Source organism: Pteropus medius, unplaced genomic scaffold (assembly GCF_902729225.1).
Source record: "Pteropus medius unplaced genomic scaffold, Ma_sr-lr_union100, whole genome shotgun sequence".
NCBI lineage: Eukaryota > Metazoa > Chordata > Mammalia > Chiroptera > Pteropodidae > Pteropus > Pteropus medius.
The window spans coordinates 21,894,919-21,911,040 of NW_024340692.1; the positions used below are offsets into that span (position 1 = coordinate 21,894,919).

At 36.3% G+C, this 16,122-nt stretch overlaps 1 protein-coding gene across 7 annotated transcripts in view; it reads right to left on the reverse strand.

Annotated features, from left to right (window-relative positions):
* PRUNE2 (prune homolog 2 with BCH domain) overlaps positions 1–16,122 on the reverse strand; it is a 214,459-nt gene that overhangs the window by 27,295 nt on the left and 171,042 nt on the right. For all 7 annotated transcript variants that reach the window (XM_039844922.1, XM_039844775.1, XM_039844941.1 and 4 more), the window contains 2 exons: positions 7,474–7,553; positions 5,359–5,559 (listed from right to left, as the gene is read on the reverse strand). In XM_039844922.1, the coding sequence (XP_039700856.1) occupies positions 5,359–5,559; positions 7,474–7,553 (281 nt within the window). The remainder of the gene's footprint in view (positions 1–5,358; positions 5,560–7,473; positions 7,554–16,122) is intronic.

The window sequence follows — 16,122 nt, forward strand, 5'->3', positions numbered from 1 at the left end:
AAAAAAACTTTTGTACACTGTATTCTTTTGTATTCTTTTTTCAAATTATAAAAGTATAATTTTCTAATTATAGAAGTAAAACACACTAGTAAAAGTGCAAGCAATACAGAAATTGTTCTGAAAAAAGCAAAAATCACCAATACCACTCTTATTGTTTGATGTGTATTCTATGTGCATGTGAACACACATAATTTTTTTCCAAATGTATGATTATTCCATATATTCTGCACGTGCTACAGCTATGCATACTGTTCTGTGATATGTTCCTACCTAATAATATAGTAGTCTTCTTTTCATCTCAATGAATATAAACCCTGCTCATTTAAAAAATAGCCCTACAGTATTCCATTTTATTGATGTCTTTTAGTTTATCAATCCCATAGTGATAGAAATTTATTTTTATTCCATTTTGTTGTTGTTCCTTATAATTTGCTCCAACAAATATCTTTGTACAGATATCTCACCTCATTTGTGTGTATATTGCCAAAAGCTAAATTTCTAGCAATGAAATACTGGATCAGAGGGTATAAGCACTTAAGACATTTTATGGATATTTTGCCTTGAATATATCACACCAAAACATATGAGAGTTCTTGTTTTCTCATACTGTCAAAAACATAGAAGTTTATTAAAGGTTTTAACCCATAACAATTTAGGGTAAAACTTGACTTTTTGTTGTTTTAATTTGCATTTCTTTAATTACTAAAGCAGGTATGAATTTTTAAGTGTTTATTGGCTATTTATATTTCTCTTCCTAACAGGAGGCATCCTGTTAAGTCCTTGTTGTCCTTATTGATTTGTTGGAGTTCTTTGGATAGAACTTTGTCATGTATTACGATTGTTTTACTGCCTTATGTTTACCTTTTGAATTCATAATTTTTTCAAATAGAAATATAATATTTTACATAGATGACTCTGTTGATTTTTATCATAATGTTTTGATTATTATATCATAGTAAGAAAAGACACCTCTACCTTAAAAGTATGTATGTATGCACACATGCACAAACATTTTCCTACAGTTTATTTTGAAAAAACAGCATTATTACTCATTTTATTCTAAAAGTTTGAGGCTGGACCTTTTTATAAAATGCTATTGCTAATGTTTCAGAGGGTGAGAGCTTGCCAGTTGCTAGGGCTCCTTCTCCGACTGGCATAAATGGGTAAAAGAAATTATTTAAGGGCTAAGGGTATAGTAATTCTCTTAAGGTGTTCATTTCTAGCAGTAAATAATATAAGCTAGTAAGAAGTAAAGATAGCTTTATTTTACTTCCTTGAATTAGCAAATCTTCCCAATCTTAATAATTCTTCTATAACTATAAATTACTATCTATCTTCCAGCCATCATTTTATCACTATTTTGAAAATTTTCAGGTCTCATTTAACAATCTATCTCCAGGCCCTCCAGTTTTAATTTTTGGTCTCATGCCTTCTTCACTAAGAAATGCTTGATTTTCTTTGTCTACTTTTTTAAATAAATTTTTCTCCCTGGTGACTGTTGAAGTCAATTAAGTTTGGGTATGCAGGGGAGAAGTCATCTTGAACATTTCTCTTGTGAAATGATATAGTACATGAGCTCTTGAATGTCCTGTGTTATACAGATCACGGTGGAGAAGCCACTGTTGGTGTCATTAGGGACTAACTAGCGATGACATCAGCTGTGGCCTTCCAGTAGGGGACCTATACCTATGAAAAGAGACTAGCTTTTTATATTGTGCTCTTGCACTGACAATGTAAATAATCTTAGTAGATGAAATAGTTAAATTTTTTCTTATTAGAGGAAAGACACTCTGTATACAGTTAAGAAGTCTTTAAAGTTTTTTGGTGACAAAGAATGGGCAGGCAATAAATCTGGATGTAAAAATTCGGCATCCAAAAGTACAAAGAAACAGGGAGGAAAATGCAAGAGAAAAAAAAAACACTGTGTGTGTGTTTTCATTTGGCCAGGTTCCTTTCAAAGAACAATGTTGTTAGGGAGAACAAAAAGTACAAAAAAAAAAAAAATCATCCTTTCAGAAGGCACTCTGGTATAAGATTATTTGTAGGTAAAATAATGAAGTAAACTTAACACTCGATTAGATTTATATTCAGAGTTAAAACACGGAATTGATTTTATAAGCTGGTTCTCTGCAGGCTGTGAAAACAGTGGAAGACTGTGGATAGGAAAGTTAAATGAAGTGACTTTCTGATTATCGGGAAAAATGTTGGGGTACCTTATTCACAGAGAAAACAATCTGTCATTTAGGGGTTAGTTTTAGAAAAGATAGCTTAAATGAGGTCACCGAACATCACTTAGGAAGAAAAAATATAAGGACGCAGGAGTATTTCTTATAACATTCTTATCAGAAATATTCAGGCTAAAACTCTTTATCATTTTTTCATTTCTCTTATGAAATTCCTTTGTTGAGATCTGAATTATGGTAAAAGTAACTTTGCTGTTCGTTTGGAAAACAAAAATAGGTCATCATCTTTTCTGACCTTAGGATATATTTAAGTTTCTAATCTTAAAACTTTTTTTAAAAAGCTCAGATCTCTCTTATAGAAAGATTGATCTCCTAAGTCCTTCACTATCTATATATTTCTGATATATTTGGCACCTGTAGATATCAAAGGAAAGCAAGCCTTAATTATATTGGTACTTTGAATATTTTCCAACTATTTGGACACCATTGTTAAAGAAAATTGCTTGTAAGTAAAGACCAATTTAACATCTTTTGATAGCGAAATTCAAAATTTTTTCATAAGCAAAATCACATTGTGGGCAAAAACCTGACAGTAATGTTCGGTCATCAGCTGCTGCCTGAAACAGGCAAATGAGGAAAAAGCACTTGGTAAATTAAAAGCCCTCAAGTCATGTAAATGGCTGGATAAAAAGATGTGTAAATGTGAGGGGCATGGAGGCTCTCATCCTTAGCTTCAGGTATGTTAGTCTAATCCAATGAAAGACCCTCTCCTATTCATTGTCAGTGTATTCATGGAGAAGCGGCATGGCCCAGGAGTCAAGGACAACAACTCAGGGTTTGAGTGCCCGGTTCTGACATTTACTAGCTATATAACCTTAGGTAAATTACTTAACCTCTCTGTACCTCAGTGTTCTCATCTTAAAATGGGAGAAAATAATACCTATTCATAGAGTTGACCTGAGGATGGAAATAGTCAATATTTATAAAGCACCTAGCATGAATCCTGGCACATAGTAAGCACTATGAAAGTGTTCATTAAATAAAATAAATTACTGACCAAATTGTTTTAGAATGTGTATGCCTAGTTCAAAACAGTCATACAAGAAATCCAAATAGCAGGCTGCTTGCAAGCATTTATTTCATTCTTTGGGAACACAATGTATTCTATCCCTGTTATATGGTCAGTTATCCATGTCCACGTGTTTATAAAATATAGCTATTCAGATGTACTTTGTGTTTTCAATGCTTAATGTTTGTTTAAAACAGTGTCTAAACTTATACCTTTCATCTGAAAATCAGAGTGGACTTTCAAATTCAATGTACATTAATACTTTGTCCTTTGAATTTAAGACCTAAACGTAGGGTCGTGGCTGTTAAACTGGTTCTTTCAACATAACTGTATTGACTAAATAAAAAGAACTGTGTCAGCAAGTGGTAGCTTTAATTACCAGTTTGCTCAGCCACTACCACTTTGCTTGGCAGTTTTACTATTTATAAAAATAAAGGTTCAGATGTGGTGTGATATAGCTCCCCACGGCAAAGTACAGGGGGAGGAGAGGGAAAGACCGGCAGGGTCATGCCACAGCTGTCTTCTCCGGGATTGTAAATCAAGGCATGATTCTTACATGTGAGAATATATTAGCAGAAAAAGGGCTGGGGCAACTGGGGGCAGCCGGGATGTTTGGAGTAGCTGGAGTAGAGTCTCTGAGATGGTAGAGAAGAATATGAATTCAAGATCTTCTTTCACCTTTTATTTGTGTATTTTAACCTACAGGGTCGAATACCCAGATAGCTATAAAAATTTGAAAACATGACAAAAATGCAATATAAAACCCCTCCTTAAAACATAATAAACTGTAGAACGAGTAGTGTAGTCTCTCCATTTTTTTTTTTTTTTTTTTAGTTTGAGGAAATAAAGCTATACGCTTTGTGAAGGCAGGGTCCCAATCTGTCCTGATTATGCTATAGCCCTGGTGGCTCAATAACCATTGGTTGAATTAATTCACTGTTGATGAATTTCCTAATTATGTTCTATGAATGACATGCTGGAATTAGCATGACTCTAAACGTCAGAGCATCATTTAATGCTGGTATTTCTTTTTAAGTGATTCGAAAGATTTTTAAACATTTTTTAAGAAAAAAATAAAATCATTAATTTTAAGAAGAATGTTTACAGTGTATCAAAGCAAGAGCTGTGGCCAGGATTCTCTCCCTTTCAATTTCAAATGTGATAAAGTCAGAGAATACCACCATATAAAACAGAAACTACATGATGCCATTTTTTAACAAAGTAAATGCTTTGTATTTGTACATATTTCTTAACAAACCCAATTTCATTGAGCAAGAGAAAGAACTAAAATGAGACTGATATTCATATTGGGAGTATCTGACCTAGCAACTTTGAATTTTCTCCTTTTTTATTTTTCTCCCACCATATCCTACTCCATCCTTCCCTCCTACTTTATCAGCAATATAACAACAAGCATAATCAAGTCCCTGCCCTCATGGAGCAGACATTCTAGTGGGAAGAGAAAGACAAACACGCAAAAACAAACAAATAAACAAAAACAACGTTAAACAATATGATTCAATTAGTGACACATGGAACATAAAATGAATCTAGGGATAGAAAATGACTGGGTGGTGGTGGTGGGGAAGGTGAGGACAATTGATTATAGAGATCGAGGAAAGTCTGGCTGAGGAGATGACATCTAATATAAGATCTGAATAGAGAAAAGAAAACAGCCACGTAAGGATCTGGGGGAGAGAACATTCCAGATAGTGGAAAATTGAGCAAAGAAATTGGTAAACTCTAATTTCTCTGCTTCAAATGTAATCTTCCAGATTAAGTTTTCTTTCTCTGCAAATCCAGCCTCAGTTTTCTTAAACACAGCATGTAACAGCTATCTGTCAACCCCAGCAGCTAGCACAAGGCCTGTTATAGAGTAGGGGTTTAAATAAAGAGCAATGGCTATGTGTGATCTCTGTGAATCACACCTGTTCTGTTAAGCTCTAAACTGTCAATCATGGCTACCTATGGGCTGAGATACAAACAGAAACTTCTAGAAACCACAAAAAGAACTACTAGCAACAAAATGAGAGGTTCGTTATTAATGCCACTTAGATAATCTTTCACTTTTCACATAACTTTGGCTTTGCCAACTCGGCAACTTACCATGCCCAGTATACTCAAAAGAATCTGCTTCATCAGGGGTATCGAGTTCATCCACATTGATGTCAATTTCATCTGGACTGTCCAGGTTATCATCAGAGAGAATAGACCCTTCACTTTGGTCCAGAGAAAGATTGATATTTGGGGCTGTGAGCTTGATTCTCTGAGGGTGAGCGCCATTAAGGTCCAGAGAATTAGGAGGTTCTAAAGAAGATGAAAAATAACAAAATCAAGTATTAGAACATATACATGGCTGCCAGGAGTGGGTATGGGCTCTAGTGGAATAACATTTGTAAGGCCCTTTCAGCAAAGGCAGACCTGCTAAAAAAAAAACCCTTAGATGGGATTTGGATCCTCTTCTTGCCCAGCAGATGGGCTTGCCCCAGCTCCTTTGGCCTTGGCTGCATAGAAATTACAAGTGGGAGTCATTGTTAAATGTGCAGACAACTAGTTTATAGAACTGCCCTGTTCAGTTTTGAGGACTTGAAATTGATATAATATTGAATTTTTATGGTGCATATCACATAAGAATAACTTAGTTAAGCTTACACATATGTTATAATGGTTCCTGTAGCCTTTACTTCTGTGGAATGGAGGGTAAGAATTTTACCTGTTCTATTGACATATGCTCCTCAAATATTTTTCTTCAGTTTCTGACAACTCTGTGTATGATGTGCAGTGACCTTTCTTTGGCTGACATTCTTTTTTTGTTTGTTTTAATAAAATCGAGGTACACTCCCAGATTACATTGTCCAATCAAGTATTTGTGATTTCTTATGCTGGTATTGTTTGACGTTGGTTCTCATACTGTAAGTGACAGTTTTATGTTAAGTAGCTCCTACCCCGTCATTGTAATACACATCTACCACTACTATGACTTTCACTTAAGAGAAGCAGAGCTAGAGAAGTCATTTTTAACCAAGTTGATTCCAACTAAACAATGGTAGAGAAACAGCCTAAAAGTAGAAATTCCAGGAGGCCCCATCACAAATTATTTTGGAGGCCATTTGGTATAACTCTCAGTTCTGGAATTCTAACTCTGGTCTTGTCCCAAGGGACATGACACTGTTTCTTTGTCACTAAGATTTTTCTTTTCAGTGTAGAACATCACCCAAACTGCTTTCCATGTAATGTTTGTATGTATTATATGAAAAAAGGTTCTATTGACCAATAAGTTTGAAAAACAGTAGACTTTTATAGTATAGGAATTCTCAAAGAAATCTTACCTCAAATCATTTTTTGTAATGATAGAAATGTTGATCACTTGAAATGAAGCTAGTGCAACTAAAGAATTAAACTTTTCAAATTTATTTTAAATTTTAATTAATTTAAATAGTCACATATGGCTAATTGCTACCATACAGGATAACCATAGGCTTTAGTGCCTTTACTATTCAAAGTGCATTGTGAACCTCAAAGAGTGGAGTAGACATACTGTGGTCACCATGCTTACTTGGCTATAGAACATTTAAAAATAATTATGTCACATGACTAGTATTTTGAAGAATGCACTTTAAATACTTGAGCAGAAAAAAAATTAATTGACCCCCTTCTTCCTACTCCATGCAAGGGCTCAGGATCTTGGTATGATCCTGATGCTGGCACAGTGCAAAGGAGCGACGTTAGTGTAAAGTGAGAGTCATACAGATTGTAACAGAAATCTTAAAACTCCCTGTGGTATGTGTCTTGGATTGCAAACCCTTAAGGTGTAGGGTTTTTTCCCTTTTCTTTTAATAGTCAGGATACTGATTCTTTTTAATATCACATTTCTAATTTTAAACATTCTCACACTTAAGTATAAATTGGGTGAACTTAGATATTAGTTAGAATTCGGTATTGTTACACAGTAGCCAATTGTCACTGGAACTGAAAACATTAGCTGATCAAGCCGTGGCTCAGGGTCTAAAAGGTGGCCCACACCAGTGAGCATCAATATTCAAGTCAACTCTGAAATTAGCCAAATTGAGCTTAACACCTTACTCGCATTTTTTTTTTCTTCTCTTCACTTTTATCACTGAAATCACAAGTTGGATGTACAGGAAATGGATTTCTCACTGAATAAGGACACCGTTTGGATATAAAATACCGCTGAAGGAACTGAACAAATGCTCCTCTCACCAGGCCTCATGTCTGCAGCACTGGGGCTCAGCATTCCCTCCTCAAAGGGGACATCCATTCCTACATCCTCTGACAGTTGTCTGAAAGAAAGCAAAGGGTGTAAAACATTGTATGGGGTTTAATTTTCTTTGAAAAGGACACCCAGAGATTCCAGGATAACATTTTTAACTCACTTGGCATAAACCAAATACGCATACTGAATCCATTGTAAGTGGCCCCAAATTAGAATAAAGACTCTCTGCAGTCAGTGTGAATGAGAACCATGGACACCAGCTTTACTCTGTGTGTGCAGAAGTCACTTCTCCTACCAGCTCACATAAGTAAACATACCCCAAGTCAAAGACTCCGAAACAGGGAAAGTAAATAATTAATAAAAGATACTTAAGGGGGCATTTAATACATATTTTTTCAACAAGAGAGGCAATATATGTGCTTTAGAGTAAAGACAGATCTGATTTTGTATATATCGTCCTCTGTGTAAATTTGGGCATATAATTTAAACTGCTGTGGGCAGAGAAAAGCATACTTAGAGAGTCTCATCTTCTTCATTTTTAAAATAAGGATATACTACCTACTTCAATGAGTTTTGAAAGACTGAGCAATTGACTAACATTCCTGAAAATGTACGAACAAATGTTATTTTCCTCAATTCTTTGAAAATCTAAAACTTCATTGTTAATTACACATTGGTGAAGACAGTTCTGGTCATGAGTTACCATCACCCCTCTCTAATTAGTGCCAATCCCAAGACCATTTATGATAGCCTATTTGGTAAGATAAGTGTAGGGGAACAGGAAAATGCTGGAGAAAATAGTGACAAATCTATATACTCTTGTAGGAAGCTGACCACTATTCACAGTCAATTCCCCTTGACTTATTTTTCATCTCCCATCCATCGTTCAGTAAATCCCCATTTATCATGATACATTTTTCTTCTTGGTGGTTTCCACATTATTTCACTCACCTAGAGTGAATCCTTGCAATGTAGGCACTGATCTAAATTAATTAATTAATTTATTTATTTATTTATTTATATTATTATTATTTATGCCTACAGCACCTGGTCTTCCTGAGTGGTCTCCCATCCAAGTACTAACCAAGATCAGACATCGGGCTTGTTCAGGGTGGCATGGCCATAGACCATGGACTGTGACTTCACTGGGGTGCAAACCCAGGACCTTCTGCGTGTAAAGCAGACGTGCTAGCTGCTACACTATGGAAACACGTCCGGCACTAATCTAAATTTAAACACGATAAACTTTTGTGTTAAAGTTCTAAATTTGGTCCCTTACTTTCTCTCTTATTGAGACTTCTCTCCATTTCAGTCTGGACCTACCAAACATTTGGAGTTTGCTTACGTGGATGACCAATTTCTCCAGGATCCAAGTTAAACCCCTGTTGTCAATAATGCACTATGATAAAAGCAAAATTATATATGTTTCTAGTAATAACTGTACTTACTTCATTTATTCAACAAATAAGTATTGAGCGTCTACTACATGCTGAGGATATAGAGGAAAAAAATAGGCCAGCCTCATTCTTGTGGTGGAGATGGGATGATGGGGTTAAAATAATGATGACTAACACCAATAACTTAGTGCTGCTCCCCTGAGAGAAGTAAATGCCCGTTTCCTTACCCACTAACCCCACAGACCCCTTCAAAAACAACCTTAGAGAGATTCTTTCTCCATACATTTGCTATGGCTTCTATCCTGTATATCCTCTAAAATGAATTCTGCACCCTAGAGGAAAAACAGTGAGCAAGAAGTTGATGTATAAGTCAAAAGCAATAATGTATTGGCAGAAACAGGATAAACTGTGCCAAACAGAGACACAGCATACTGACTGGCAGCAAACCAAATTGCCCAGTAAAAGCGACAGGAGAGGTGAGTAAAGAGAAGGCCTGTGCTAGGCTCCAGCTCTGCATCTTGGGACCTGATGCCCAGGTTTCTCATGCTGCTGCAGTTTCCCAATTTCCTCAAAAAGGAAAGTTATCTCTCAGTTTCCTGAAGTTATCTGTGTGTATTCTCTTTGACATCAAACCTGTAGTAACCTGTAAAGTGTCAAAATGCTGCTAAGAGCAGCTGGACTAAAATCTTAGTGCTATCACTTATTTGTGTTCTATCGCCGGTTATTCAGTTTCCTCACCAATAAAAGGGTGAGACTATGCAATGCCTTAAAAACTCTTATATGGGATAACACTGAAAGATAAGAACGTTTTCTATTACTATTGCAGTTCTTTTTGCTATCTATTATAACGGCTTTTTCCATTAGCTGTGAAACTTCATGAGGACAGGAACCATGTCCATCTTCTTTGCTATTATGTCTTCAGCACCTGGTAAAAATAACTACATGATAGATATGTGGATTGAATTATCGAGCTTGAAATACCCTAAATGCACATTACAATATTTTCGCTAGTCCTCTGCCTATAAGTCAATCTGAAAAAATAAATAAATAAAAAGATATCATTGTATCACTACCAGCCTGACAGAGCACATAAAGGTACTGGCCTTTAATCCAAAGTAAAAATAGAGGGTTTTTAAATAGACAGATAGTATCGGTCTTAAAGTTTTGTAGATTTTGTTAATGTTTGTGAGTTATGGGCAACATCATGGAATAAGTGAAAGAGTCCTAGATATGAGGGTATAGTTCTGGGTCATAGTTCCACTGCTAGTACTGTCAAGATGATTAACTCTAAGAAAACTGACTGAGCACCTTTGCGATTTTAAATAGAGATAATAAATACCTAATATCACAATGACCATGGAAAATAAATATAATACATACAAAAGCACTCTGTAATTTGTAAAGCATTAAGTTTGAGGTATTACATTTCCTCATTTTTAACATACTATCAGGATCAGTGATTTAATTGAAGTATGTGTCATGGTTGGACAAAACATAATTGAGGTTACTATAATTTGGGTAAGGGTGAACTCCAGGACTGCGCAAGTCTCCATAGGGCCTGTAAGTGCCCTTGAACTCACTGACATTAGTGAATACAGCCTTTGTCTCTCCACACTCCTTTGCAACACAGAGAAGGGACCTTGTCAAGAAGGTGCTAGAAAGCCAATGGTGGTATGCATGGGGGAAGGGAAAAGCTGAAGGCTGTGATCAGAGGAGAGGCACTCTCACAAACCCATGGATATTGCAGAAGACCATGGGGATATATTAGGAAATCCCAGGAACAGAGAGGGAAGCTGAACTAGAAAAGCCCAGAGGCATACCTGGGAGAAACCCAGTTGCACTGATTGTAAATACTTCAACCACGTTTATACTTTAGGTCCATAAATCTCTGTAGAATGAAGTGGGCAAAACAGAGTACTTGGTGACTGTGCAGGATGGAGATTTACAATTGGTAATGGAAGCTTCTTGAGACTTGTTAGGTAACAAATCATTCCAGCATGAAGGGAAGTATTTTACCTTATCTAGCCATACCAACTACTTAATTTGGGGTTTTCCGTGTACAGAATAGAGCTACCAAAGAGGCTGAGGAAGTTGTAAACACAAGTTTGACTCTACTATGGCTGACCTACGAAACAGATGCTCAGCTCCACATCTCCATCTAGAGGATGGATCCAAAACTGTTTGCTGGATAGTTTATAATCATTATAAACCAAATACTTACTTCATCAGATATTTCTGGATCTCGGCCTTTGGGGCACATGGTAAAATTGTACTTAGGGCAGTCACATGAGTTGCTTTGACAAATTAAATGAGAGGAGGAGTAGCAGGTGTCACTTCCGGTCAGAAGAATTAAGAGGAAGTGCCATGTGCTCTTTCCAGCCTTGGTGTGGAAGGGCTCTAGCAGGCTGTGGCAGAGTTACTGTGAGGACAGAGGTCCCAATTAAAGCCCATTGGATATGTGAACAAAAAAGAAATTTTTGTTTCGTTTTGCTCTGAGATGTTAGGATTCTCTGTTACCACATCCTAACCTAGCCCATTCTGACTAGCAAGGCTGGCCTTTATTGTATGTTTTGAAGGGACTATCTGACTCACACTGTGCCCTAATTTAGATAACCCATTTCCCATATTTTCAACCCAGGCTCATGTTAATGGTACACATTTTCTTGTCTGAAAAGCATAAAAGAACATCTTTAAAAATGGGAACAAAAGCTAGCAAAGGCATCAAATGCTTTCAATTATTCCATAAACTTGAGTATTAACATATCATCTTAATGGTTTTTGCATAGCCATTTGGCACTTACAAATTTGTTTAATATTTTTCTTTAAATAAACTTGTTTGAGTTAAGTAAACTTATTTTGAAAGAAAGTATTATATCACTAGTATATATGGAAACTTAGAATCACTCACCTAAAAAAAAGTCATATAAATTAAATCTAATAAAAATAAAACAATGTTATCATATTCAAGGCAGAACCCCCTTCAGGGCTCTCTGAGACTTTCCCTTTTTGTTAAAAAAAAAAGAGAGAGAGAGAGAGAGATTAAAAAGTGTCTGGTAAGATATAATGCCATGTACCATTATAAATACAAAGAAATGCTATACAAGATAGAATATCTCGGAAATAATTTAATACATTTTCAAATTTGAAAGAAACCAGGAAAAATCCCCAAGTGCCAGAAATGAAGACTTATTCTAGAAAGCCGAGTAGAAGGAAGCACACAGGATTTTTGGAATGAATTTAGGCCTTCAGGCCCCAAAAGAGAAATGATTCTAGGTACTAGAAGAAAAGTCTAGACATGAACTTTCTAAATAAGGCTTTGAATTTTAAAGAACTGCTTCCTTAATGAAAAGGGGATGAGAACAAACTCTATCCACTGGCCTTGGAAAACATAGTCTGCCTGGATTCTTGGGTGGAAATAAAAAGCAACCTATGAGAATTAGAGACACTAATTGTGTTTCTTAATTTATTTCACCTGAATGATGCAGGAAACTCAAGTCGAGAAGTTAAAATTAAAATTCATCTAGGACCATCGATGATCTGGAGCCCTAGGGTTCCAGAAGATTCAAATGTGAAACCACTTGGTAGTGCTACTTTTACAATCTAGAATTCACTGGAAATCTACTTAGGAGAAAGGAAAAACCCTTAGAAAAATGAGCTCACACCAAAATAAACATACAAAAAATAATCATGTGGAAATATTGACAATAAAGTGATATAAAAAGATATGTCAGAAAAATACTAACCTCAGGAAAGCAAGTGTCAACAATATTAATGTCAAACAAAATAGACGTTAGGCAGAAAAGCATTATTAAGGCTTAAGAACAGCATTTCATGATAAAAAGAATAATTGAGAAGATGTAATAATCCAGCATATCCTAAAAATAAATAAAACAAAAATTGAAGATAAATTATAAGGAGAAATTAATTCCATGGGGCAAATTTAATTATACTTCTCAAGAATTTATAAATCAATCTGAAAAAATTGCATAAGAATATAGAAGATCCAAACAATGTAATAATATAGTTCAATCTAATGGATAGATCTGCACTCAATAAAAATACAAAATTTTTTCAAACTCACACAAATTAACTATATAGAATATCTCATAAAATACCAAAAGTCAAGATTACATGTAGCATATTCTTGGACTTCAGGGCCATACATCTAGAAATCAGTCACAAAAAGTTTGGAAACTGAAAAGCATACTTATAGAGCCCTATGTATCAAAGCTTGTGGAAGTAGCTAGAGAAATTTCTAGAGGAAAATAAATAGCCTTAAATTCAGAAATCAGAAAAAAAGAGTGGTCTGAATTAGCTAAGGGTTCAATTCAACCGAGGAAGCTGGAAAAAAGAACAGTGCTCTTCTATGAGCCAGGGCTATTCATACTAAACCTGTGCAGCTCGTACTGACCATTGATACCACTAGGTGCGGAATGATGGTATAAATGGAATTCGCACATTTGAGACTAGATGCCATGTATATTAGTAGAGTTTGTGTTTCTGGTATTTCTTAATAAGTAAGCCAGCATGTAGTAGTATGGCAGCCCTGACACCATAGCATGAAGGATCACAAATGCCACACTTTTGTACATAACTAAATGCACCACCTTGCCTTAGACCAGGTACAAAAGTAAACCAATTCTACATTTTACATGCTTCCAGCATTTCTGAATCTGGAGGGATTTAATTGTTGTTGAAGGATTAGCCTTGCCTGAGATCAGGTTCTTTTTAATAGGAAACTATTAGCAGTGAACCAAGACTTGGCACGTACACACTCAGAGATGGCATTTCCAGATGGCAATATTCCCTGACAGGCATGTATACCCAGTGCCAGGGAGCAGCCCTTTTTGGGAATAATCGTTCTTATAAGATTGGCAACTAAAAATTATAGCTCCATAGAAATGAGATAGTGGGTTAAAACATTAATTGTTATTTAGAAAAATACCAGACAGTTATGCTGATATATTTTGGGGAAATGATGACATAGAAATTTCCTTTATGTCAGAGCTTCTAAAATTCTCCTGGCTTTCTTCTAGTCAAGTAAAATGAAACAAAATGATAAAGCTACTTTTTCGAGAAATGGAGATAGAAAACAAACAAACAAAATCTTTCATGAGATGCTTGCCTTCCTTTCAGTACATAAATTAGTCATTGAAAGCCCAGTGGTTGGAGAATTGCCATTTCAGGATTATTGTCTGCACAATTTGAGGTAAGAGTGCATGGTACTCTGCGAGCTCTGGGGCGCTTACCAAATTACTGAACTAGGAAGCAAGACTGGGTTTCACGCGCAGCTTAATTGAGCTGATACCAAGGAAAAGATGGGAGTTTAGGTCCCACAACAGAAAGCTTGGTTTGAGCCTATAAAATGAGGCCTTGGGTAACAATTAAGTACGCAGCTGGGCCTCACTCACCCTACAACGGAAGTGCTGTGGCCCCTAGAAGCCAGCTGCTGAGGCAGATAAAGAGGCAGTGAAAATAAGGAAAATAAATGACAGCAAACAAAAGGAAGACAAGTACTGGGCCCTCACCTGGATACCAGATTCTCTAGGGATTTTGCAAAAACCCGCAAACCACAGTCATCTGTTCTCAGGTTCTTGGGGGAGAGGGACACAGTGTGGTCAGTCTCCTTACCCAGGGTTGGATTCTAAAAATCTACAGGTAGCAAAAATTACTTTAGCACAAATGATCCTTCGATAAGTTTTTGAATTGTTCCCTGAATTAAAGCATATATACTTTTGTATATAAAATTCTTTACAGTAAATGTCATGAATATTAAAGTTTGAGGAACACTGAGCAGGAATAGAAGGAAAGCCTAAGTACCATTTAAACCATTTGTTTTTCAGGAGATAATGAAATCCTTGGTTATGAATGGGGGATGCCTGGAGGATAGGCACTCCCAATGCTTAGCACAGGGCCTGGCATGTGGTGGAGGTGAATAAATACCTGCTGAACAATCACCGTTATTTAGAAATGTGAGAGTGCCCTACTTTTCTGGTAAATGCTCCTTATTCTCACCACACATCGGAACTTAATCATCAAAATTCTCTACCAACAAATTAGTTTTGATAATAAGCTTTTGTGAAAACATAATTTAGAAATGTTAGGTGACTCTTACAGAAGTAAATTACAAGGAAGTAATTACTCTAAACATAACTAGGCAAAGCTTGCCCTGTGTACATTTTACTGTGCCCTTTCCCCTAACAATAAAAGCTGTTCTCTGACAATATCAGGAGAAGCTGGGGTAGGCGTGGCTGAGCAAAGATGAGGTTGTTAGGAAGGGAGGGGGAAGAGCAGTGCACTATGGTCTGTCTTCAGGACTGGAGATAAGTCCTCAATGCCAGGGGCAGCAGTCTCTGTAAGATGGCCAAGTGAGGGGAGTCTCTGCACAGACTTCTGCAATCCTGCCCACTCCCACTTCGGCATCTCGGCACCACCTGGGATTTCTCCTTTGTGCAGACCAGTCTGCAGATGCCTCCATGCCTTACTCTTTTGTCCAAGGAAATACACTCACAAGGGTTCCTCTCCTCACAGTTCCATGCAATGGCTGCACTGACTTAGTTTTATTTCCTTCCTCTGAGGTGTTCAAGAGTATGGACACTCTGGCACCAGAAATATGAACCACAGGAGCCTATAGTTACTCTTCCCACTGCTGCTCAAGCAGTTATATCTGCTGACCCACAGGAAGTGGTAGAGGACTCTAGTCTAACTTCTCTAGAGCTGGGGTCAGCAAAGCTTTTCTGTAAATGGTCAGATACTAAATATGCCATAAAGTCTGTGTCACAACTACTGTATTCTGTTGCCGTACAAAAGTAGCCATAAACAATATGTAAATGAAGGGTCTTGGCTTTGTTCCAATAAAACTTCTGGTACAAAAATAGGTAGCAGACTGGATTTGATCTAAGGCCCTAGTTTGCTGACTCCTGCTCTAAATTAAAACTATTTGAACAAAATTTCATTTCTCAAAGTTGGATGTATTTTAAAAAGTTGTGAAGCTTTAATATTTTGTGCAAGTGGTACCCCCATATATGATTGTGAGTATAAAGAGTATAAGTTGAAGATAGTTTGGAGTTGTATTTATCAAAATTTCATTTTATTTTTTAATAATTTTTTTTTACTCTTTAGTTATAGTTGGTATATAATATTATATTAGTTTCAGGTATACAACATAGTGATTACACATCTATATAACTCACAAAGTGATCACCCCAATAAATCTAGTGCCCCTCTGACATTATACAT